Below are 23,108 nucleotides of genomic sequence, written 5' to 3'. Positions count from 1 at the left end.
CGCCCGGAAAAGCCCACACTGCTTTCTTCCCTGGGCTCTGGAAACCACACTCCTAGCTGTCCAGTCCTCCACAGTATGCTGTGGCTCCTCTTGCTAGGCCATACCCAGCAGAAAGAGAAGCTGAGCTCTCAGCTGTCCGGGAGGGCCAGGGACTGGACAAGGCCGTGGAAATCAATATTCCTGCTGCCAGGCTTTGACCAGGGGGCCGAGAGCCAGTGTATGGAGTAGGACAGACCAGGAAACAAAAGGTTTAAGTCTTAAAGCCTCTTTATCATGAAGACCTCTTGATTATGTATCAAGGTGCTGTGAGCCAGGCCTTCCGTATTTCTGAACAAGTTTTGGCTGAAAATGGGGGCAATACAGCCACTCGGGATCGCAGAAGTTTGCTTCCTTGGCTCTTCCCTTGGGATGTGGGATTTGTTCTCTGTTCATTTTGCATTAACTCCCCATTGCTCCTGTCCCCCATCCCTGGTAACCTATACTTTACCTTCTTTCTCTATAAGTTTGGCTATTCTCTGATACTTTCTTTGTGGGTTACTATGGGACTTACATTTAACATCCTAAATTTATAACAAACTTGTTTGCTTTGATAACAACTTCAATAGCCTACACAAACTATGTTCCTACACCCCTTTGTCCCCGTACCTTTGTGTAGTTCTTGTCACAAATTTTATATTTATTATACTTTATGGCCCTCAAACCATTGCTTTATCATTATATTTTCTGCATTTGCCTTTCAGATACTGAAGAATATAAAAAAGATTCCAAAAAAAAAAAAAAGCATAAGAGTATTGGGATTTATATTTACCCATGTCATTATCTTTACTGGAGATCTTTATTTTTTCATTCAACTTTGATCAATTGTTCTTTCCTTTCAACATGCAGAACTCTCTTTAGCATCTCCTATAGGGCCAGTCTAGTGGTGATGAATTCCCCCAGCTTTTGTTTATCAGGGAATGTCTTAATCTCTTCCTCATTTTAAAATACATTTTTAAATTGCAAAATTTAACATAAATACATAAAGTGATAACTTTCAAAGTATTCGCCCTCATTTTTGAAAGACAGATATAGAATTCTTTGTTGGAAATTTTTTGCTTTCAGCACTTGAAATATGTCTTCCCACTACCCTCTTGCCACCATGGTTTCTGATGAGAAATTGGTCCTTAAGCTTATTGAGGCTCCCTTGTATGTGACATGTTGCTTCTCTCTAGCAGCTTTCAGAATTCTCTCTTTATCTTTTGCACTTAACAGTTTGATTATAACATGGTGCAGTGTGGGTCTATTTGGGTTTATCCTGTTTGGAGTTCTCTGAGCATCTTGGATGTGTTTATTCATGTCTTTCATTACATTGGGAAATTTTGAGCCATTATTTCTTTGAATACTCTCTCTACCCCTTTCTCTTTTTCATCTCTTTCTGGGACTCCCACAGTGCAAATATTGGTACTCTTGATGGGGTTCCACAGGTTCCCCAGGTTCTGTCCACTCCTCTTCATTCTTTCTTCCTTCTGCTCCTCACACTGGATGATTTCGGAGGTCTTAAACTCAAGTTCACTGATTCTTCTGCCAGCTCCAATCTGCTATTGAACCCCTCTAGGAAATTTTTTTATTTCTCTTACTGTGGTCTTCAGCTCTCTTTGGTTCTTTTCCTTAATTTCCAGTTCTCTATTGATATTCTCCTTGGTTCATCTATCATTTTCCTGATTTCCCTTAGTTCTTTGTCCATATTTTCCTTTAGTTCTTTGAGCATATTTAGGACCATTTTTAAAAACTCTTTGGTATGCCTCATTTATGGTTTCTAACATTTTAATCTTATCCTTTACCTGGGCCATCCCTTCCTATTTCTTTGTATGTTTTGTATTCTTCTGTTGAAATCTAGACACTTTGATATTTTAATGTATTGTCATTGAAATTTAGACTCTGAGGTTTTGTTCTTTAAGCGTTGTTCTAGTTTGCTAATGCTGCAGAATGCAAAACACCAGAGATGGATAGGCTTTTATAAAACAGGGGTTTATTTCACTACACAGTTACAGTCTTAAGGCCACATAGCATCCAAGGTAACACATCAGCAATCGGGTACCTTCACTGGAGGATGGCCAATGGTGTCCGGGAAACCTCTGCTAGCTAGGAAGGCAGCCGGCGTCCGCTCCAAAGCTCCGGCCTCAAAATGGCTTTCTCCCAGGACTTTCCTCTCCACCAAGCTTGCTCCTCCTCAAAACATCACTCACAGCTGCACTCACTGAGTTCCCTCTGTCTGAGTCAGCTCATTTATATGGCTCCACTGATCAAGGCCCACCCCAAATGGGCGGGGCCACACCTCCATGAGAACATCTCATCAAAATCATCACCCACAGCTGGATGGGGGCACATTCTAAGCAAATCTAACCAGCACCAAAACGTCTGTCCCACAAGACCACAAAGATAATGGTATTTGGGGGGACACAATACATTCAAACCGGCACAAGCGTGTTTCCAGATAGAGCTTTCTTTGATTGCCAGGAGCTAACAAAAAATATAAAAAAAGGGAAAAAAGAGCACATTTCCCATCTTTGCCGATTGACCGGTGTAAGTGCGCTCCTTCAGAGTTTATCCATACAAAGAGTTTAGAGAACAGTTCCAGGCTAAAGAGTAGGGGCTTCCCTAGTCATTTCTATGTATGCTTCTTGTCTTGGGCGTGAGAAGTTGGCCCCAGGAATCTCCCCATTTACATGGTCTTGAATGTCCTCTCTTCCCTAGGAAACGGTTTTCACTCAGTCCTCATCACTGTCCTGTATGTCCTACACCTGGCAAGCCCCTGCCCTAGGCAGTCATTTGATTGCTCTCCCATAGGATTCTGTAGGTAAGCTCTGTGACTTGCCTTCTATATGCAGGGCAAGTTCTGGGATGGCAAGTCCCTCAGGCCACCACCAGACAGACTGGGCCAGACATACATGCTCCCAGTATGTGCACAAGGTTTGCTCCGCTCCTTCAGGAACCACACTGGAAGCATGGGCTGGCTCCCTGGCCCAGCTGGTGAGAGGTGGGGGAGGGGCCAGCTGGGGCACCCCGAGATCCTACTGCTTTTAAGTAGCTTTTTTTCTTGATTCCATGCTTGCCCTGTTACTGAAGTCCTTTAACAGTTTCCTGGAGCTTTCAGAAAGATGTTTTTGCCAGTTCTTGCTGGTTGTTCAAAGCTTCTTTGGTGGGGGGTGGAGAGAGCCCTAAAGTGTCTTACATCGCCATCTTGATTGGGGCTGGGCCTCTAATGACATTTTAAGAGAAAAACATATTTCCAGATTTTAATTACAATTCCGCTATGCATGAAGCTCTCAATGCACACAATTTGTCAGAGGTTACAGAGGTGAAAATACCATCTCCTTCAGGCTGCATGTGGACACCCACTTATCACTTCTCCTGCCTCTCCTGGGGCCAAGTTTCCTTTGACAATGATTAGAAGACACAACTCAATGACAGAAATGTAAAAATGTGAGAAAATGTGAAATCCTACAACTGAGGAAGCATTTCTTAAGGTAAAGAGATGGATGTTTCTGCTGCTATTGCTCATTTGTTTTGTTTTTGTGGCTGTGCTTAGGACTGGAAGTGGAACAGAGAGATGGGAGAAGACGGACTCTGAGCTGAGGACAGGATTACTTGGTGTCCATTTCAGGGACTTCTAGAAAATACGGAGATACCGTCATGAGGATACTTGCATGTTCTCCAGGCATGTTTTATGCACCACTCTGGCCTTTTATGGCTATGTTATGAGCTGATACACAACTTTGACCCATACTTCTATTATTGCAGAGACAGTTTTCCTTCCTTTCTTCAATAAAAATTTACTGAGAATCCCTAGAGAGTGACTGTGCCAGGTTAAAAGACAGATTTAAATAAGACATGTTCAGTGTCTGTCCTTCAAAGAACTCACAGGTTAGTGGACAAGAAGAACAAGGAAACAGTTACAATTAGTGTAGAATATGTGTATATAATATATATGTCTGTTTGCATATCATTGAGAATAATAGCTGGATGGCAGTAGCCTCTAAGACATTGACTGCGCTTACCTGTCTCCTGCATTTCTGTGCTCTTTAAATGTTTTAAAATTGACATACATTACAGGGGCAGGAGAGGCCAGTGAAGACGCTCTGCAGGGGTCCAGGAGAGATAATGCTGGCTAGGGTAGGTGAGGTTGTGAGGACAGAGATTTGTCTGGACCGGAAGCTACTGAGGAAGGGGAATTGGAGCTTGGTGGCTGATGGAGGAAAAGGAGTTGTTGTCAAAAATGGCTTGAGAAATGGGATGATGATAGAGGGCACACTGGAAGAGAAGCTGTTTGGGGACAGTTTCCAGGGCAGCACCTGCCAAGGAAGATGCAGGATGAACACCTTTCTGCTAGGTTCCCACTGGCCATTTGCCCTCAGAATAACCTCCTCAACTGAAGTTGGCTAAGAACTCATCAGTAAACCCCCCCACCCCCACCCCATCTCTCAACGGCCTCTCCTAGGGGCAGTTGTCCATCCAGGAACTCGAGGCTGGGGGGCAATGGGGCCCACCAATGAGTCCCATACCAATGGGATCTCGTGCCCATTTCAGACTGGGGCTTACAAGACAGAGCCACGAGGCCAGCCTGCTTCCTGTCTGGCATACTGGAAGGCATGCATGTACGCTCCTTCTTTGGTAGCATTCATCCATTCACCTGGGTCAGAGAGGAGGATACAAGGAGGACACTTTGTGGTGTGAGTGAGGAGGTTGCAACCAAGGCCCTGCCCACTAAGGATAGCATGGGTCCCATGGCGAGGCAGAGCTCACGGGGGTGGGGGGAGGTGGGGTATGTGTGGGGGCGCGTGGGGGTCTGGATTATCCCTTTCAGGTCTAGAAGGGGTGCTGCAATCAGGTGAAAAAAAGGGGAAGAGGAAAGAGAGGATAGAGGCTTCCGGGGGAATGCGGAGGGAGAGCTTTGCTGTTCGATGAGGGGGCTTGGGGAGTGTTGCCGTTGAGGGGCATAATGGGGGAGAGGGGCCCTTTGAGCACGAATGAATGAATGGACGATTAGTAGCTCTTCCTTAGTTTACTGTTATCCAGAGTCTCAAGATTGGAAAATCCATGCTCTCTTTGCAGAGCGGAAAAGTTGGAAAATCCAACCTCCCTTTGCAGTCCTCGAGTTAGTTTTTGTCTTCTCCCTTGTTACAACTTGTCATTTTTGAGACGTAAGGGCCCCGCCCCATGGATAGTTGGGTTTCTCCAGCACGGAGAGCCAGGCCGGCCTCGTTGGTCGCTGTGTCCCCAGGCTGGGATCAGAGCTCAGCGGCCACGACAGGGTGGAGCTGGGGCTTAGGAAGACGCGCTAGCCCCGCCCCTCAATCAAGGCCCCGCCCCGGCTCCCGCCCGCGCCCCACCCAGTCTGCGGGCCGCCCGCCCGGCTCGCGCCTGCGCCCCCAGATGCTGAAGCGGGCGGAGTTGAGGGTGACGGGCGGGATGTTTTGGGGGGCGGGGGTCCCGATGACGGCATCTGAGCGCGCCGCGCTGGGGCTCCGAGCCTGACTGCACGGCCCGGGTCTACACTCGCCCCCGAGCAGGTGGGTGTGTGCCAGGGAGCGGGCGGGGGGCGAGGACCTGGGTGGGGTGGGGGAGGCGCGCGCTCTCCCCAGTCCCTGCGCAGGCCTGGGCCGGGTGGCACCGAGAGCGCGGGCGCGTGGGGAGCCCTCACTCGGCTCGAGGAGTCCCCATCGCTGCTTACCGGCTCCCCGAGACCCCTCCCTTCTCTCAATCAGAGGCCCGAGGCCGGCATCCCGGGCCTGGCCAGTAGGAGCGAGCGCGGAGGCTACGTAGCTCGGGTCCACATTTTTAATCACTTCTCCAAACTTTCTGAGAGCCGTGGTCCCGGGACCACCGCCCCCGGTCCCCTACTCCCGGCGCGAAGCGCCTTTGGAGTTCGTTGAGCGTCTTCGGAGCGCTGAGCACTGTGCCCGGAGCAAGGGCGCGGAGAAGCGGACACGGCGCGGGGGCGAGAAGCTCACCAGGGGCGGGCGGTGCGCGAAGGACCCCACCGGATTGCGGGGCACAGTTCCCGCTGTGCTCCCAGGGCCGGCACTCAGCGGGGTCGAATGAATGAATGCATTAAAGAACCGTTACCTGTTCTGAGCGAACTTTTTTAAAGACTTAAAAAAAAAAAAAGTGAGGTGGGGAGAGGCAGCGACGAACGCGATAAGTCGAGAGAGGATGGGGAAAGTTCCTTGAATGAGAAATATTCATCAGTATTTATTGGGGAGCTACTACGTGCCAGACCTTGTGCTGGGTGCTTGCGAGAAGCAGGAGGGAGACAAAGAGGGTCCCCGTCTGGATGGTGGGAGGAGACAAAAAGGTAACCTGGCAGTTGCACCAGAGAGTGGTCAGTGGCTGGTGAAGGAGGCACAGGGGGTTGTGTGGGGTGGGAGGGAGGAGGATGGAGCAGAGTTGCTCAGAGTTGAGCTTCCCTGGGGTCCCTGAAAAAGGTGTATCCAACCTAAGGGGAGACAAGAGGAGGCTTTGGCCACACTGAGGTGTTGTAGGCAGAAAGGTGAGGAAAGTTCTAGGGTGACAGCAGGAGGTGGGCAGGTTCTGTTAAGGTTTTGAACCCCGAGGGCAGTGGTGAGTCTTTGGAGGACGCAGGGAAGCAGGGGAGTGACACAGTTGCCTTTGTTTTTTTTTGAAAGATGCCTCTGACTGCCACATTGGAGGTGGCAAGTAGAGCTGCTAAAAATCCTGTCAGGATGTCGGTGGCCTGGCCAGGGCTTTGGCAACAGCATAGGGAGAATCAGGTGGACTTGAAAGAAACTTAGATGGAATTGGCAGGATGTGGTGGTGGGACTTGGTCTTGGAGGAACTGTTGAATATTTTGAAGAAGGTGGAGTGAGGTATGTGTGATGTGATATAGGCAGACTGTGGAAAATCCAGCCGGTGTTCATGAAAGGAGTTCCCTGGGATGTGTGTGGGTTGGGAGGGGGGGTGTCTTCTGGGAGATGGGGTCACAGGAGAAGGTGTGTCAAATGAAGTTGTAGGATCCTATTTTGCCAGTGATAGGGGCTGTGAGAATTCACTGTGTAGGATTTTAGCGTGGTCCCTGCAGCATTTGGGGACCGGTCAGGGTTTGGCAAATGTTCTGAACTTTGACCCCCCTCCCCTCCATCCCTCCAAGGTCAGGCGCTGCAGGACTTGGCTCTGGGTCACCTGCAGGGTGAGTCCAGCCAAGGTTACAGGTGCTGTCGCAGAGGCCTCTCTCTCTCAGCAGGGCCCTAAGCAACCCTCTCTCAACATGGGGCTGGAGGCCCAGAGGCCACCAGGGGCTGAAGAGGCCCCTGTGAGGGTGGCCCTGCGAGTCCGCCCGCTGCTGCCCAAGGAGCTGCTGCATGGGCACCAGAGCTGCCTGCGGGTGGAGCCGGGCCATGGCCACGTCACCCTGGGCCGCGACCGCCGCTTTGGCTTCCACACGGTGCTGGCCGAGGACTCGGGACAGGAGGCCGTGTACCAGGCTTGCGTGCAGCCCCTCCTTGAGGCATTTTTCGAAGGCTTCAATGCCACCGTCTTTGCCTACGGTCAGACGGGCTCTGGGAAGACGTACACCATGGGGGAGGCCAGTGTGGGTGAGTGACTCTGCCTGGGGCCCCTTGTCCCATGTGAAGGGCCTCAGTGTCTCCTGAATTTCTATCCCTGTCCCCTCACTGCCATTCCCTTTAGGAAGCTTGGGAGGGGTTATGGGGTGCTGGAGGTGGGGGAGCAGGGTACAGCAGGGTCTGCAGCCCATGGTGGGACCAGGCATGGGCGGGCTGGGCAGGGCAGGAACCAGCCTTAGGTGCCCCCATGGGAGGAGGGTCCTCGGGGGTGGGTGGCCTTCTCAACTCCATAGAGATGGGGCCACGCCACCTGCTTCTGGGACCTCAGGGGAGGAAGGGCAGGGAAGCTGGCATGTCTCTGGAGGTTGCCAGGATGGCTGCCAAGGGCCAGCATCCGTGGTTGGGAATGGGAACATTTGTCCTGGAAAAGAGGTGCTTTGGCTGCCACGGAGCAGGGAGCAGGCAGGTTCAGGGACGCTCTGGAGCAGAGTTTGGGAGAGGTATTCTGGGCCCAGTGAAGGAACTTCCCTTTTTTAAACAACACAAACTGCTTCCTCTTAGGTTAAACAAGGATATGTGTTTTGGTAGAAAACTGGGAAAATACGAAACAACAACAACAAAGACACATGCACAAAATAAAACTTACTTGTAACTGCCTTTCTGAGATACCTTTCAGAGATCACTCACTCACTCCAGTTTCTTTCTCTGAAAATTATTACACTTTTAAAAGTGAGATTATATTGTACCCATTCTTTTGTATCATTCTGTATTTTCTTAACAATATATCATGAATATTTCTCTATATCACTATTCTTCAATCTAATTTTTAACTGCTGCCTAGGATTCCATTGTGAATATAAAATAATTTCTTTAATCCTATCCCCTATTGAATCTTAGGACAGATCCTTAGGATATTTGCATGTCTTTTGAAGTTATGAAGAATCCTGCTCTGAACATCCTCAAATTACTTCTTTTGGATAAGTTTAAGGAGACCCTTTAGATAATAGAGAATGGGCCATGGTAATGAACTCCCTGTCCTTGGGAGCAGTCAAGTCAAGGGTATCTATTCTATCGGGGATGTAGTGGATTGGTTGAACCAGGAGAGGTTGCTTCCAACTCTGTCATTCTGTAATCCTGCCTGACCTGAAGCTTGGCTACCTTGGAGCACAGCCTGGCTCAGGCCGCCCAGCCCACCCCGGCCTCTGCTGCTGCTTTCTCCATGCTGGAGCCCCCTCGGTCAGCTGCTGGCAGGGGCCTTGGAGCCTTGGGCTGTGCCCAGCTGCAGGCGAGGCCCTGTGGTGTCTCCCCAGCCTCCCTCCATGAGGACGAGCAGGGTATCATCCCACGGGCCATGGCTGAGGCCTTCAAGCTGATCGATGAGAATGACCTGCTTGACTGTCTGGTGCACGTGTCCTACCTGGAAGTGTACAAGGAAGAGTTCCGCGACCTGCTCGAGGTGGGCACTGCCAGCCGAGATATCCAGCTTCGGGAAGACGACCGTGGGAATGTTGGTAGGAATACCCCCCAGCCTCCAGCCCCCTTCTCCAGTGGGACTGGGTTGGTGCAGCTGGCTTGGGGAGGCTCACCTGCTTACCTGTCTGGGAGCCACACCTCCTCCAGGAGACCCTAGCTCGGGAAAAGTTTTGCTTGAGTTTCCTTCTCTTCGCTAAGTTTGGAATATTATACTTCTGTACCCAGACTGGGAGGCAATGAGGTGGTCATGGGGATGGGGGGAGCTGGAGCCCCTCAAGACCAAACCAGGATGGGCAGGACCCTTGGATACAGGGAGGGGACACATGGTTCCTGAGGAAGCTAGTGCTGCCATGCCTGCTCTCACGCTGGTCAGCGCGGCTGCCCCTGCCCTGGGCTCACAGCTAGCTGTGTCCGCAGTGCTGTGCGGGGTGAAGGAAGTGGATGTGGAGGGCCTGGACGAGGTGCTGAGCCTCCTGGAGATGGGCAACGCAGCGCGGCACACGGGTGCCACGCACCTCAACCGCCTCTCCAGCCGCTCGCACACGGTCTTCACGGTGACCCTGGAGCAGCGCGGGCGCGCCCCCAGCCGCCTGCCCCGACCCGCCGCCGGGCAGCTGCTGGTCTCCAAGTTCCACTTCGTGGACCTGGCGGGCTCCGAGAGGGTGCTCAAGACAGGCAGCACGGACGAGCGGCTGAAGGAGAGCATCCAGATCAACAGCAGCCTCCTGGCTCTAGGCAACGTCATAAGCGCCCTGGCTGACCCCCAGCGCCGCGGTAGCCACATCCCGTACCGTGACTCCAAGATCACCCGGTGAGCCGCTCAAGGGCGCTGGTGGAGGTGGGGAGGGTCCCCCACTGACTTCTGGGTCCCACCTAGGTCTTGGCCATGGGGAACCAAGAGGAAGCTCAGGCCCCGCCGAAGTCTGGACGGCTGGCCCTGGTCTTGGCTGGTGGGGACCCCCGACACGCCTCGCCCTCGGTGCCCGCAGAATCCTCAAAGACTCTCTGGGCGGGAACGCCAAGACGGTGATGATCGCCTGCGTCAGCCCCTCGTCCTCCGACTTCGATGAGACCCTCAACACCCTCAACTACGCTAGCCGCGCCCAGAACATCCGCAACCGCGCCACGGTCAACTGGCGGCCCGAGGCCGAGCGGGCGCCCGACGAGGCGGCGGCCGGGGCGCGGGGACCGCCGCGGCACCGCTCGGAGACGCGCATCATCCATCGCGGCCGCCGCGCCCCGGGCCCCGCCGCCGCCTCCGCGGCCGCCACCGCCCCCGCTTGGGCGCCGAGTGCGCGCGCTACCGGGCCCGCACGGACGCAGCCTACAGCCTCCTGCGCGAGCTGCAGGCCGAGCCCGGGCTGCCCGGCGCCGCCGCCCGCAAGGTGCGCGACTGGCTGTGCGCCGTCGAGGGCGAGCGCAGCGCCCTGAGCTCCGCCTCCGGGCCCGACAGCGGCATCCAGAGCGCCTCCGCGGAAGACCAGGCTGCGCAGGGGCCGCTCGGGCGAAAGGTGGCCGAGGGCCGGGGGGGTCTTGGGGACGGGGGGAGGGAGAAGGCCGTCACCTTCCGGTGTCGGGCCATGTCCTGTGTCCTGCCGCCTGTCCATTAGCAGAGCACATTCAAGATTCAGTCATCTCTGCTGATGACCTTGGTCACTTTCCTTACCCTCACCCATGCTGGGGGTATCTGTCTGTGAAGTAGGGATAATGTTAGTACTTAGCTCTGGGGGGTGTTGTGAGGGCTGAATATCTAACAAGTTGAAGGCCTGAAAGCGGTTCCGTAGTAGTGGTGATAATATTACTCATAATATGATGAATAATTACCAGAGCTAGCCCAAACGGCTTGCAGAGGGGATTGCAAACCACCAATAGGTCTGGGGTGCCCTCCCCACTAGTGTGGTTTTGGTGCCCCATTGCAGTCAGGGCTGGGGAGCCGGGGGCAGAGAGCAGGCCCCGGTGTCCCATGGAGAAGCAAGCTGGCCCTGCCAGTCCCCCTCCTGAAGCCCCTTTCCTGCCCCACAGGAGGATGAGGCGGCACAGCAGCTGCTGAGCCTGCAAGGCCAGGTGGCCCGGCTGGAGGAGGAGAACCGAGACTTTCTGGCGGCTCTAGAGGATGCTATGGAGCAGTACAAACTGCAGGTGGGGCTTCCCAGAGGAGAGGAAGTCTGAGCTGAGGCTCCCAGGATGTGACGGAGTTAGCCAGGCTGATAGGGAGCAAGGCTGAGATGGGGGTGCCCATGTGAGCAAAGTGTGGAGGTGAGAAACAGAACCATGTGGGTGGGTTTGGGGCAACCAACTGGAAGCTCAGCTTTGCTGGATGGTCACGAGTGTAGATGGGAGATGGGGCTGCAGGGGCAGCAGGATGGGATGGTGGAGCCAGGCTGTGCCAGACTGGACCTGCCCCTGGTGCCCTCTGGTGGCAGTGACTGGCAGGGAGACTAGCATGGAGGGAGTGTGAGGAGGGGCCATGGCAGGTGGGGTGAGAGCTTGAGCCTGAACTAGTACAGTGATGGTCATCATGGTGACCTGGAACCCAGAGATTCTGTGACTTTGGGGCACTCACTTCCTCTGAGCCTTGCTTCCATGTCCATAGAATGGGTGTACAGACAGTGCTCTCCTTCACAGGCCACTTTATAGGTCCTGTGTATGCGAGAGTTAGACTAGGGAGGGTGCTGTAGCCTCAGACTTGTTCTCCAGTTTCCCATGCTTCTGCCTGTCAAAGAGCATCCCTGCCCTCAGTACTGTTGCCCCTGGCACCCCTTGTCCCAGCACCCCTGCTCCAGGCATCCCTGTGGCCAGAACCCCTGCCCCTGCCTCCCTGCCACCAGAACCTTTCTCCCCACAAGCGCTCAGGCCTTGTCTTGCAGAGCGACCGTCTGCGTGAGCAGCAGGAGGAAATGACAGAGCTGCGGCTGCGGCTAGAGATGGTGCGGCCTGGCTGGGGGGCCCCAGGGCTCCTGCAGGGCCTGCCTCCTGGATCTTTTGTGCCTCGGCCTCACACAGCCCCCCTGAGGGGTGCTCACACCCATGTGCTCAGCATGGGGCCCCTTGCCTGCCTTCCTGGAGATGAAGCTTGTCCTGAGCAGTGGGGAGAGGTGAGGGGGTAGCCAGACAGAGCATCCCCTGGGCCCTGTTGGATTGGTCAGAGCAGGGCAAGGGCAACGCTGGGGCACATCTTCCTCTTCTCATGTTTTCATGGGACCAGCTGTGATTTGTGGGATGCCCCTGCCCCAAGATTTGGGTGACTGCAGGCCTCTCAGGGAGTTCTGGTGCTTTTGGGCAGTGGCTCCCTGGGAGTAGCTGGAGATTGCTTGGAATGAGGTGGTTAAGAGGGGTTCTGGCTTCTAGCACTGGATTGAAAGCTTGCATACCTCCAAAAATGGAGAGCTCATCACCTTTAAGACAACTTCTCTGTCTTTGGATGATTCTCTTTGCAAGTTCATTTTTCCATTGAGCCTTAGCCTGTCTCCCTTAGCCTGTCTCGCCTTGTTCTCCTTTGCCTGGTTCGGGCCTTTTGGACCAAGGCTACTCCTACGTCCGCCTGAAAGCTCTGGGTCAGTTTAGCTCTAAAGCCTCGAGGGACTGAGGGATGGGAGGACATAGGATTGGCAGAAGCCTGTTGAGCACCCATCTCTGGCAGGGTCTCCTTGGTGATAGTTATGCAAGATAGAAAGGTAGATTGTCACCTGGGGACTGCCAGATACTGTGGGGGCTAAAAGCGGGGTGTGGAGAGAGGAGAAAGCTTTTGTCTCTAGTTTGAGACTGGAAAGGCTTCCCAGAGGTGTCATTGGAGCTAAATCTTGCAGGTAAGATAGGGCTTATGGAGGCAGAGGTGTGCAGACAGAGGATGCTCTGGAGGCATTCCTACCATGAAATCTTGACATGCCCCCGCAGCTGACAGATGGCAGGGAAGCTGGGGCCAAGCTGCTGACTGAGGGAGATAAGCTGGGAAGTGGCTCTCCAACTGCATCAGAGGAGGACGAAGAGGAGGAGCCACCGAGGCGGGCCTTGCACCTGCGCAGGTGAGTGGGGCCTGTTGCCTGAGCCTGATGAGCCTGGGTCTTGGGGTGCCCACACCTGCATCGTCTCCACCGGCCTTGAGGGAGGGCAGGCCAGGGATTGTGGGTCTCTAAGCCAAGAGGTCTGGCTGGAGTGGTGGCTGCAGAGTGGGCCCAGGCCTCCTGGTTCTCAGGCTCCGCCTCAGAGTTCTATGAGACTTCCATCCTGGGGTTGCATTTGACCTTGGGGGCATGGATGGCCCGGTGGCTGCTTTTCTTCCCTCCCAGCCTGGGAGGGGGCTGGGTCTGGGGCAGGGGCTGGGGAAGGTGCAGACCCCTGCTTCCACCCTCCAGAAATGGGATCAGCAACTGGAGCCGGAGGGTGGAGGTTCGTGCAGGAAGTCCGTCCCGCAGGAAGGGCCCAGAGCTTCACCTTGAAGAGCTGGATGTGGCCATCCCAGGGCCCAAAGGTGAGCTGGGTGGGCAGGAAGAGGGCCCCCTCCTCATTCCCCCTGACCCCAAGGGGGTGCAGCCACCCACACAACACTGCCCAGGGCTTGCCTCCCCTTCTCCCCTCCATCTCTCCCCACCGTCAGGCAGCACAGCGGCCTTGACAGCTGCCCATTACAGCGGTTGGTGGGAACAAGGCCCCTGCTGTCTCAGCCTCTGAGTGGAGACTGGCCCAGGCCCAGCAGAAAATCCGGGAGCTGGCCATCAACATCCGCATGAAGGAGGAGCTCATCGGCGAGTTGGTCCGCACAGGTGAGGGGTGGGCATTCGGTGGGCCTCCTGCCTGATCCTGATTTCCTGTCCGTCCTTGTACACTGATTTAGAGGCTTAGTAGAGTTGGTTAAGGGAGGCCAGGTACCCAGGTTTGATTCCCAGCTCAGCCTCTTTCAGCTCTGTGACCTTGAACAAGTAGCATATCCCCACCATACGTCAGTTTTCTCATTTCTAAAACAGGGAGTAATAATTGTACCATAGAGTTTTTAGGAGGATGAATGAGCTAATTCAGGTAAAATGCCGAGAATAGATAGCTCTTAGGAGGCGTTAGTACTGCTTCTTCCAATTACTATTATTGTTGTTATTGCCTCTGAAGTGTCTGCTGTGTGTCAGCCACTGTGCTGGGAGCAGACCCTCTCTCGGACCTGGGGAGTACACAGTGGCTGTGACTGAGGACTGAGTGTCTCCAAATTGTGCTATGTCTGCTGCTGGGGTATGTGTGAATCAGGGGCTGATTTAGGTGACCTGTTGACCCTTTTTATTTTAATGGTTATGAATTTATTTATTACAAAATACATTCTGAAAGTTTTCAAACTTACAGACAAGAAGAGAGAATTTGTACAGTGAACCCCACATACCCCTCACCTAGATGTAGCACACACTTTGCTACGTTCATTTCATCTCTCCCATTTTCCTTTGCTGAGATATTTTGAAGCTCATCCCAGATATTGTGTCATTTTATCCCTACCACTTTCAGTGTGCCACTCTAAAACTTGGGGCGTTTCTTACCTAAGCATAGTGCCATTAGCACATCTAACAAACTTAATGCCATCTAATGCCCAGTCTTAAGCATATTTCCTCGATTATTCAGCAGTGTCTCTGTACAGCTGGTTTGCTTGAACCTGGCTCCAAACTTGCTCCACACGTTGCATTTCCTTGTTTGGTATCTGAAGTCCCCCTTCTTTCACTCTTCAGTTGTCCAGAAGAATGTCCCCAACCCAGAATGTTGTGGGTTTGTCTGTTTGCTTCCTTGTGATGCCGTTTAACTTGTTCCTCTGTCCCCATACTTCCTTCAAATGGAAGTTAATCCCAGAGGCTTAATTATATGCAGGTCCTAATTATATATGTATTTTAATGTGTTAGGAAAAGATAAAACTGGTTAAGATGTAATTTCCATGTCACTGCTGAGAATGAGGCCAATTTAAAAAGTAAATTGATTTAAAGGAAAATACTAAGCAAATCACAGTACTCATGGTACAGAGGCTTGGCAAAGCCCACACAGGTGTCTGGGGCTGACAGTGGTCTGAACAACCCTCTTTTGGGTAGAAGGGCCGGCCTGTGCTGACGCGGCTCCACCTCCTTCCAGGGAAGGCAGCCCAGGCCCTGAACCGCCAGCACAGTCAGCGCATCCGCGAGCTGGAGCAGGAGGCAGAGCGGGTGCGAGTGGAGCTCAGTGAAGGCCAGAGGCAGCTGCGGGAGCTCGAGGGCCAGGAGCCCCAGGATGCTGGCGAGCGGTCCCGGCTCCAGGAGTTCCGCAAGAGGGTTGCCGTGGCCCAGAGCCGGGTGCAGGTCAGTGTCGGGGCACTAGCGCGGCACTGGGGCCTCCCAGGCCGGGGCCTGAGGTCAGAGTAGAACCTGTGCAGGGCCTGTGTCCTGGCTTTTGGCGCCAACTCCCTTCTGACCTCCTAGGGCCAGCCTGGTATTGTGTGAGAAGCTGGCAGTCCTGACAGAGGTAGGGAAGTGGGTCCTGCCTGAACCCATCTAGGAGACAAATGATGGGGGCTGGCATCTAAAGAAAAGCCACCTTCCATCATGCAGCCCTCCTCTCTCTCCAGCCAACTGTCCTCACTTCCAGCTATCTCTTCACTTTCCCCTCCCTTCCGTCATCCCTCCATCTGTCCACCTGTCCATCTAATCATTCCCTTTATCCTTTTAACAGTTGATGTGACCAATTGTCCATTTATCCATCTGTCCGTCTACCTTCTTATCTTCTTATCAATCTATGCCTTATCCTATTTTTTGACCTTTATATCCCATCAACCTGTCTGTTCAACCATCCTTCCATACATCCATCATCTCCTCTTTTATCAGCTCAGGTATCCAAGAAAAGACAGGAAAGTGGTTGAGAGCAGGGGCTCTGGAGCCAGACCTCTTGGATTTGAATCCCAGCTTTCAAGTGTGTCTTTAGTCAAGTTTCCTAACCTCTCTGTGCCTCAATTTCCTAATCTGTATCATAGGGCTAATCATCATTATACCCTCTCACAGCATTGTTGGGAGTATTTAATACATGCAAACCACTAAGTTTACAGCCTGGTATATAGTAAATGCTGTGGAAGTGTTAGTTACCAGTACTATCACTAGTCCATCACCCACCTGCCAGTTTCCCCTTTGAGCTGTCCCTCCGTCCACTTGCCCATCCTCATTGAGTGCCAGGCCCCATGCCAGCCTTGCGGGCTGCCCCTGTGAGGCTCAGTGGGGATTGCATTGGTCCCAGGTGCTGAAGGAGAAGAAGCAGGCGACGGAGCGACTGGTGTCGCTGTCGGCCCAGAGCGAGAGGCGGCTGCAGGAGCTCGAGAGGAATGTGCAGCTTATGCGGCAGCAGCAAGGCCAGCTGCAGAGGCGGCTGCGCGAGGAGACGGAGCAGAAGCGGCGCCTGGAGATGGAGATGACCAAGCGGCAGCACCGTGTCAAGGTGGGCTCCAGCTGGGTAGGTCCCTGTCCAGGCCCAGCCAGGGAAGCCTGAGCAACTCTGTCCTGCCCACCCCTCCCTCACAGCCACGTGACCTTACAGAGCAGGCCACGTAGCCTCTGTGAATTTGTTTTTCATCCGAAAATGAGAATTACAGGAAACGCATGGCCAGAATGAGGACTCAGTGAGATGAAATATAGAAGGTGTTTGGCATCTCTGAGGGGCTAGAAGAATGTTTGCTTCTGATTGCTGGTTCCCGGAGAGCCTTGGGGGAGGCTGGGGAACACACTGCAGGGTTGTGCAGGAGAGGGGTGGGCAATCCCCGGGGGCTTTGGGGGGTCACAGACATGGCCCTGGTGCCATGAGGGGCCCTGCCTGCTGAGCTTCCCCCACCATGCCCCTTCCCCAGGAGCTGGAGCTGAAGCACGAGCAGCAGCAAAAGATCCTGAAGATCAAGACAGAAGAGATCGCAGCCTTCCAGAGGAAGAGGCGCAGTGGCAGCAATGGCTCAGTGGTCAGCCTGGAGCAGCAGCAGGTGGCGCCTGGGTGGAAGGGGTGGGCAAGGCGGGATGAGGGCTTGGCCGAGCCTGTGCCTCCACGAGCCCCCGCAGCCTGGCTGGCAGCCCTGGCTGCTTGCCAGGGTCCCCTGGGAGTCAGGCTGGTAGGACACCGTTCTCCCTGCCCGCAGAGCCAAAGGTGGGAACTGAGTTCCCTTCCTGCTCCCCGCTTTTCCCTCAGAAGATCGAGGAGCAGAAGAAGTGGCTGGATCTGGAGATGGAGAAAGTCCTGCAGCAGCGGCGGGCACTGGAGGAGCTGGGGGAGGAGCTCCACAAGCGGGAGGCCATCCTGGCCAAGAAGGAGGCCCTGATGCAGGAGAAATCGGGGCTGGAGAGTAAGCGCCTACGGTCCACCCAGGTGAGGCCCTGCCAGAGGAAGTCCTGCCAGGTGATGCCTCTCATTGGTTAGTTCCTGCCAGGTGAGGTTCTGGCCAGGTTAGGTCTAGCCAGGGAAAGTCTCGCCAGGTGATGCCCCTGCCAGGTGAGGTACAGCCAGAAGTGATCCTGCCAGGTGAGGTCCTTCCAGGTGACATTCCTGTTAAATGAGTTCCAGTCAGGTAAAGCTGTCCTCTACTGGGCAACAGCCTGTGGCTCAGTGCTCCAGAATGCCAGGGCTTTAAGATACTTATGATGCACGTTCTGATGTAGGTAAAGGAACCTCTCCAAGTATCCATCCCATGATTCATTTCACCTCATTAACCATGTGCTCTAGACCTGGGTAGGTAGAATAAGGGTAGGTGGAAAGAGCCAAGTAGAAGGAACATTCATTGGCTTTGGAGGCAGATGGACCTGGAGTTGAAACTGGCTCCCACCTGGCCTTGCTGCCTCTTGAATAGGAAGGTGGAGGAGGAAGGTCAGCTCCTGAGCCTTAGTTTCTTCTTCTGTTAAATGGAATCATTATGTTGCCATGAGGATTAGAGTGGGTCTGTCAAACACAAACCCCAAGCCTATTCCAGTAGCAGGTGCCTGGGCTAGATTCCCAGAGGGTTCCAGAGCTGCAGAGGCCAGGAGTCCTGGCCTGGCCGCTATGAAAGTGGTAGCTCTGTGAAAACCAAGAAGGTTCTGGGCTGCTGCTGCACGATCCCTAACTTCACCTGGCCACTGGAGCCCTCGTTTTCTCCCACAAAGGGTCTTCAGAATTCTGCCACTAATTTCTTATAATTCCCATAACATACTCTCCAGTCAGGTCATCCAGTGACAGGCCATCGTCACCCCACTCAGCCTTGGGCCACGTTGCCCATTGCTTGTCCATTGCCTCTTTCTGGGCCATCTCTGGGGACCCCTCCAGTGCCCACACCCTGAGCCCCTGCAGAGCTAAGGGCCAGGCCCCCGGGACCTGTCAGATTAGGTCCTTGCACCTGGTCTGTAGGGTTCCTAAGGGAAGGTCCCACATTGTCCTTAGCATCTGAGGGCTGGCTGGGAGGTTTCTGTCATTCCTGTAGGAGCCGATACCTGTTCTTCCCCACTCCTTGGCGCTGCTGCACAGGCCCTGAATGAGGACATCGTACGAGTGTCCAGCCGGCTGGAGCACCTGGAGAAGGAGCTCTCAGAGAAGAGCGGGCAGCTGAGGCAGGGCAGTGCCCATAGCCAGCAGCAAATCCGTGGGGAGATTGACAGCCTGCGTCAGGAGAAGGACCTGCTGTTGAAGCAGCGCCTGGAGATCGACAACAAGCTGAGGCAGGGTAGCCTGCTGTCGCCTGAGGTACTACCTGTAGCCCACCCAGGCCTTGGCCCTGGGCTTCCACTGTCCATCTGTCCATCTGCTCTCCTTGGTCCCTTGGCTCTGGCTTTCTGCTGGCCGCTGGGCCTGGCCACTTTTGGATACAACTTCCCTCCTCATCCTTCTCTGTTGTGCCCAGAAAGGTTGGCGGGGGGCATCAGTGAGAGCCCGGGGCTGGGCCTTGCTGACTTCTCCGTGCCTTCACCCTGCACTGCGTTAGACACCAGCACACACATCTCAACTCCTGGTGGGGATGAACATCTGGAGCACATTTAATGTACCTCAGGGCCCAAATAAATTTGCTTTTTCTGAGCAGCAGAGAAGAAAGCCTATTAATAGAGACCTCAACAGGTCCCAGGTCTTTGGTTGGTGTAGAGTTTTCTGGGTTTCCTGAGTGTAGCTCCCTCAAGAGGGGAGTGCACTTTAGTGGACAGCCTCTTAGCAATGCCTGCCTCTCAGGCTGAGGTTGGGGCTGTGGCTGCAGTGTCCCCGCTCCTGTCAGGGTGGATGTGCTCAGTTCTCAGGAGGGGACACTGAAAGGCACGTTTGTGGCTAAATGTTGACCGTTGCGGCACCCTGTGGCTGCATGGGACTTGTGGTTCAGGGAGCAGGTGTTTTGAGGTGTAGGGAGCCCAGCACCCCACCTCCATGCACAACCATGTCCCTGCAGGAGGAGCGGACACTGTTCCAGCTGGATGAGGCCATCGAGGCCCTGGACGCTGCCATTGAGTATAAGAATGAGGCCATCACAAGCCGCCAGCGAGTACTGCGGGCCTCGGCCTCCTTGTTGTCCCAGTGTGAGATGAACCTCATGGCCAAGCTCAGCTACCTCTCGTCCTCAGAGACCAGAGCACTACTCTGCAAGTACTTCGACAAGGTGGGTCACCTGCCACCTCCTGGAACGCGTGTGGGGTTGGTGTCTGATGGCAGCTCCAGCAAAACCCCATTTCCTCCCGGGGTGGGCGTGCGGGTGCAGAATCAGGATCAGCTCCAGTCTCTGGGCTGCCTAAGACGCTCCTCCTTAAAACCTATTTTACTTAACAAAACTAAGATCTCCACTTCCTCCCCTGGACTGTCTAACCACCTTCAGGATGCCCTTGCCCAGATCAGTGGTTCTCACCCAGGGATGATCTTGTGCTCCCTGGGACACTTGACCAGGTCTGGAGACACTTGGTTGTCCCATGGCAAATGTTGGGGTGCTGTGGCATCTAGTGGGTAGTGGCCAGGAATGCTGCTAAACGTCTCATAAGGCACAGGACAGCCCCCACAACAAAGAATTATCCGGCTCCAAATGTCAGTAGTGCTGAGGTTGAGAAATCCTGGCCACAGGATGAAATTCCACAACTTAAAGTTCTATCCAGAAGCTCAGCAGTATGTGGCCAGGAAAGGGTTTGAGGTAGGGGTGGCAGATAAAATTCATCTTGAGAGCTAGCTCTAATCATTTGAAAATCAGTGCCTAGAACTCTGTGTAAGAAGGGGTCAGGCCAAGTCTTGGCTCAGCAGGAAAGACTGTGGTGACTTGTTGATTTCTGCCATGGAGGCAGAGGTGACAAGTTTGCCAAATAATTGCTGTGCCTAGCGGAGGATGACCTGGGTGACAGGATAAGAGGCTCGGTTTGAGCCTGGCTTGGTGGGGGACAGGTGGTGACACTCCGAGAGGAGCAGTACCAACAGCAGATCGCTTTCTCGGAGCTGGAGATGCAGCTTGAGGAGCAGCAGCGGCTGGTCTACTGGCTGGAGGTGGCCCTGGAGCGGCAGCGCCTGGAGATGGACCGCCAGCTTACCCGGCAGCAGAAGGAGCACGAACAGAACATCCAGCTCCTCCTGCAGCAGAGTCGAGGTGAGGCATGCCGGCCAGCCGGCTTACAAGCCTTGGCCTCCCCTGAAGGTGTGGTGGCTGCTGCCGCCCGCCATGCCTGCAGCCCCCCATTGCTCTCTTCTCTACCTTTTGACTCTAGACCACCTTGGCGAGGGCTTAGCTGACAGTAAGAGGCAATATGAGACCAGGATTCAAGCTCTGGAGAAGGAACTGGGCCGCCACTTGTGGATAAACCAGGAACTAAAACTGAAGCTCAGTAGTTTGAATGCTGCAGGCCAGAGCAGGGGTAAGTTTCATCTGGTGTCACTGAGCTGGACTGTGCTCTGAAATTGGGTTTATTCTTTCCTGTTTGGGGGGGAAACTTAGCAATCACCCTAATGTCAGCTCTTAATGGGTCACTTACATATTGCTTATGGGGCATTGGGAAGCTAGGGACTTCAGAAAGGCACTGGTACTGCCGTTTCTAACGAGGATTTCTCTATTCCTGGTGACAGGTGGGGAGAAGAGGACCCTGTGCATGGAGAACAGACAGCCTGCGAATGAAGACGAGCTCCCCTGGCAGGTTCCCCTCACTGAGAGCAACCCCCGTGTCCGGGAGGAGATGCGGGACTTGGTCCACGCTCCATTACCATTGACATGGAAACGCTCGAGCATGTGTGGCGACGAGCAGGGCTCCCCCGAGGAGTCGAGGCAGCGGGAGGAGGCTGAGCCCCTGGTGGGGCGGGTGCTGCCTGTCGGTGAGGGGAGTCTGCCCTGGAACTTTGGGCCCTTGCCCAAGCCCCGGCGGGAACTCCGGAGAGTCAGCCCAGGGATGATTGATGTCAGGAAAAACCCCTTATAGGCTCCTGGGGAAGACCCTCCCTGGGGGCAGATTCGGATCCTGCTAAAAGGTGCTGTTGCCCACTCTTTGGCTTCTTTGAAGGACAGTCCTTACCTCACAGGCAAAATCAAGGGCCTGATCGTTACACTAATTGGAGTCAACAAATTTGAGCCATAGCCCAAAAGAACTGGACCCAAATTGGTTTTAAAAATAACACGCAAATTCCTATCACTCACTCCCCTTCAAGCTGCAGTACCCGATTGCCACCTTTTGGTTTGCTCAAGAGTTCTGGAAGGAAGAAGTGCAGTATCTGCCCATAGTCCTGGGGTCCAACTGAGGCCTGTCACAGAAAGGTCAATGGCGACAGGGTTGAGGTTTAAATGGTCTTATGTATATAAGGGGAACTGGGAAACTTAGCACAGTTTTAGAATATTTTTTAAACCATTTTACAATAAACAAGAATAATCTCTGAAGGAAGGAATGGGAGTTTTCACTTAAGAATTTCATGTCTACAATGACAGTATGAATTAGATTTTGAAACAGTTGCTTCTTGGAACACAACAGACTTGGAAGCTTGAGAAAGTGAGGCAGGTCTAATCAGCCCTCACTGGTTGCCACTCCCTGGCCAAGACAGAACAGTCTGGATCAGGAGCTCCAAGAGAAAACTATGAGTCAGCCATGAGCGAGTGAGGACTGTGTCGTGAACTGGCCGACTCATGGGGCAGACCTGGAACTGTGGGCTCCAGAAACCATTAGAACTGGACCACAAGTCACCGTCATCCCCAGGCTGGAATGTTAAACAGAAATGCACCATGTACCCAGGCGCCACGGGTGATTTTATTGTTCTTCATAGGGGGTTCAAAAAACATGTTCTGCCACCCTAGATGCAGTCTTCATTTCACATCCATGTATGTGTAGAGTGCTTTACAGTTTACAAAGCACTCCCCACCCCAGTGTCCAAGCCTTACAGCAGCTCCACAAGGGTGGGGTGGGGATCCTGGTCGTCTAGTGCCTTGTCTGCTTTGCTGGCCTCCCAGGCTGCCTCTGAGTTATGGCACCAGCTACACCACGGCCCGCCTCCCCCCCAGCTTCCTAACAAGGGGCAGGTGGTGGGAGGGGTGGGGCCTGGGAATGGACGGATTCCGGGAGGGGAAGTCAAGACCCTGACACATTCTCGTAGGACTGAAAGCTGACCCCAGCAAGAGGCTTGCGACCAGGTTCCTAATTGCTTTATGCCCAGGGACACCTGGGCTGACTTTGCCTTCATCTTTTGAACTTTCTGGCTTCCGTTAAGAAGGCCGTTTACTAGTTTCTGGGTAATGAGCCCAGGGTCCTGCAGGAAGAGGGATTAGTAAGGCCCTGGGTCAGATGGACTCAGTTTCCGTGTTTACGGCTAAGAATTCATGGAAGTCTGGAATTCCTAACACATCCAGACACCACCACTCAGAGCTCTGCTCCTGGTCCAGGGACTGCGGAGGCTCAGGACAGGCTCAGTTGTGTGTGTAATTCTTAGTCCCTCAACCTGGCTCCACCCTAACTAGCTCATCAGCTTCTTCCGTGTGTAGGTCCTGCTGATGGGGCGTCTCCTTGAGAACGCTCTGCTGAAAGGGGATTCTTCGGCAGCGGAGGTAAATACATCTGGGTCCTCATCTAGAGAAAAGGCAGAAAGATTTGGTATGCAGGAAGTAACTGAGGACTACACAAAAGAAAATGGGCTTAAATCATAGGAGGGTTATGTATGGACTTA

At 53.8% G+C, this 23,108-nt stretch overlaps 2 protein-coding genes across 2 annotated transcripts in view; one reads left to right on the top strand and one right to left on the bottom strand.

Annotated features, from left to right (window-relative positions):
- Positions 1-5,346: 5,346 nt before the first annotated feature.
- On the top strand, positions 5,347-22,222 carry KIF7 (kinesin family member 7). Its single transcript, XM_037833026.1, is given in 20 exon segments — positions 5,347-5,549; positions 7,148-7,592; positions 8,873-9,073; positions 9,453-9,846; positions 10,025-10,310; positions 10,313-10,546; positions 11,058-11,174; positions 11,903-12,130; positions 12,930-13,057; positions 13,388-13,503; positions 13,664-13,795; positions 15,123-15,325; positions 16,251-16,448; positions 16,855-16,980; positions 17,184-17,360; positions 18,489-18,704; positions 19,393-19,599; positions 20,364-20,562; positions 20,681-20,827; positions 21,036-22,222. Coding segments are annotated over 19 exon segments (3,984 nt in total). The 5' UTR covers positions 5,347-5,549; positions 7,148-7,264; the 3' UTR covers positions 21,383-22,222.
- Positions 22,185-23,108, bottom strand: part of TICRR (TOPBP1 interacting checkpoint and replication regulator) — a 49,874-nt gene continuing 48,950 nt past the window's right edge. The window contains exon 22 of the mRNA XM_037833025.1: positions 22,185-23,011. Within this exon, the coding sequence (XP_037688953.1) occupies positions 22,899-23,011 (113 nt within the window). The 3' untranslated portion in view covers positions 22,185-22,898. The remainder of the gene's footprint in view (positions 23,012-23,108) is intronic.

Source organism: Choloepus didactylus, chromosome 4 (assembly GCF_015220235.1).
Source record: "Choloepus didactylus isolate mChoDid1 chromosome 4, mChoDid1.pri, whole genome shotgun sequence".
Classification (NCBI taxonomy): Eukaryota; Metazoa; Chordata; class Mammalia; order Pilosa; family Megalonychidae; genus Choloepus; species Choloepus didactylus.
Note: the sequence above shows the minus strand (reverse complement) of the source record. Positions and strands in the feature narration are given on the sequence as shown.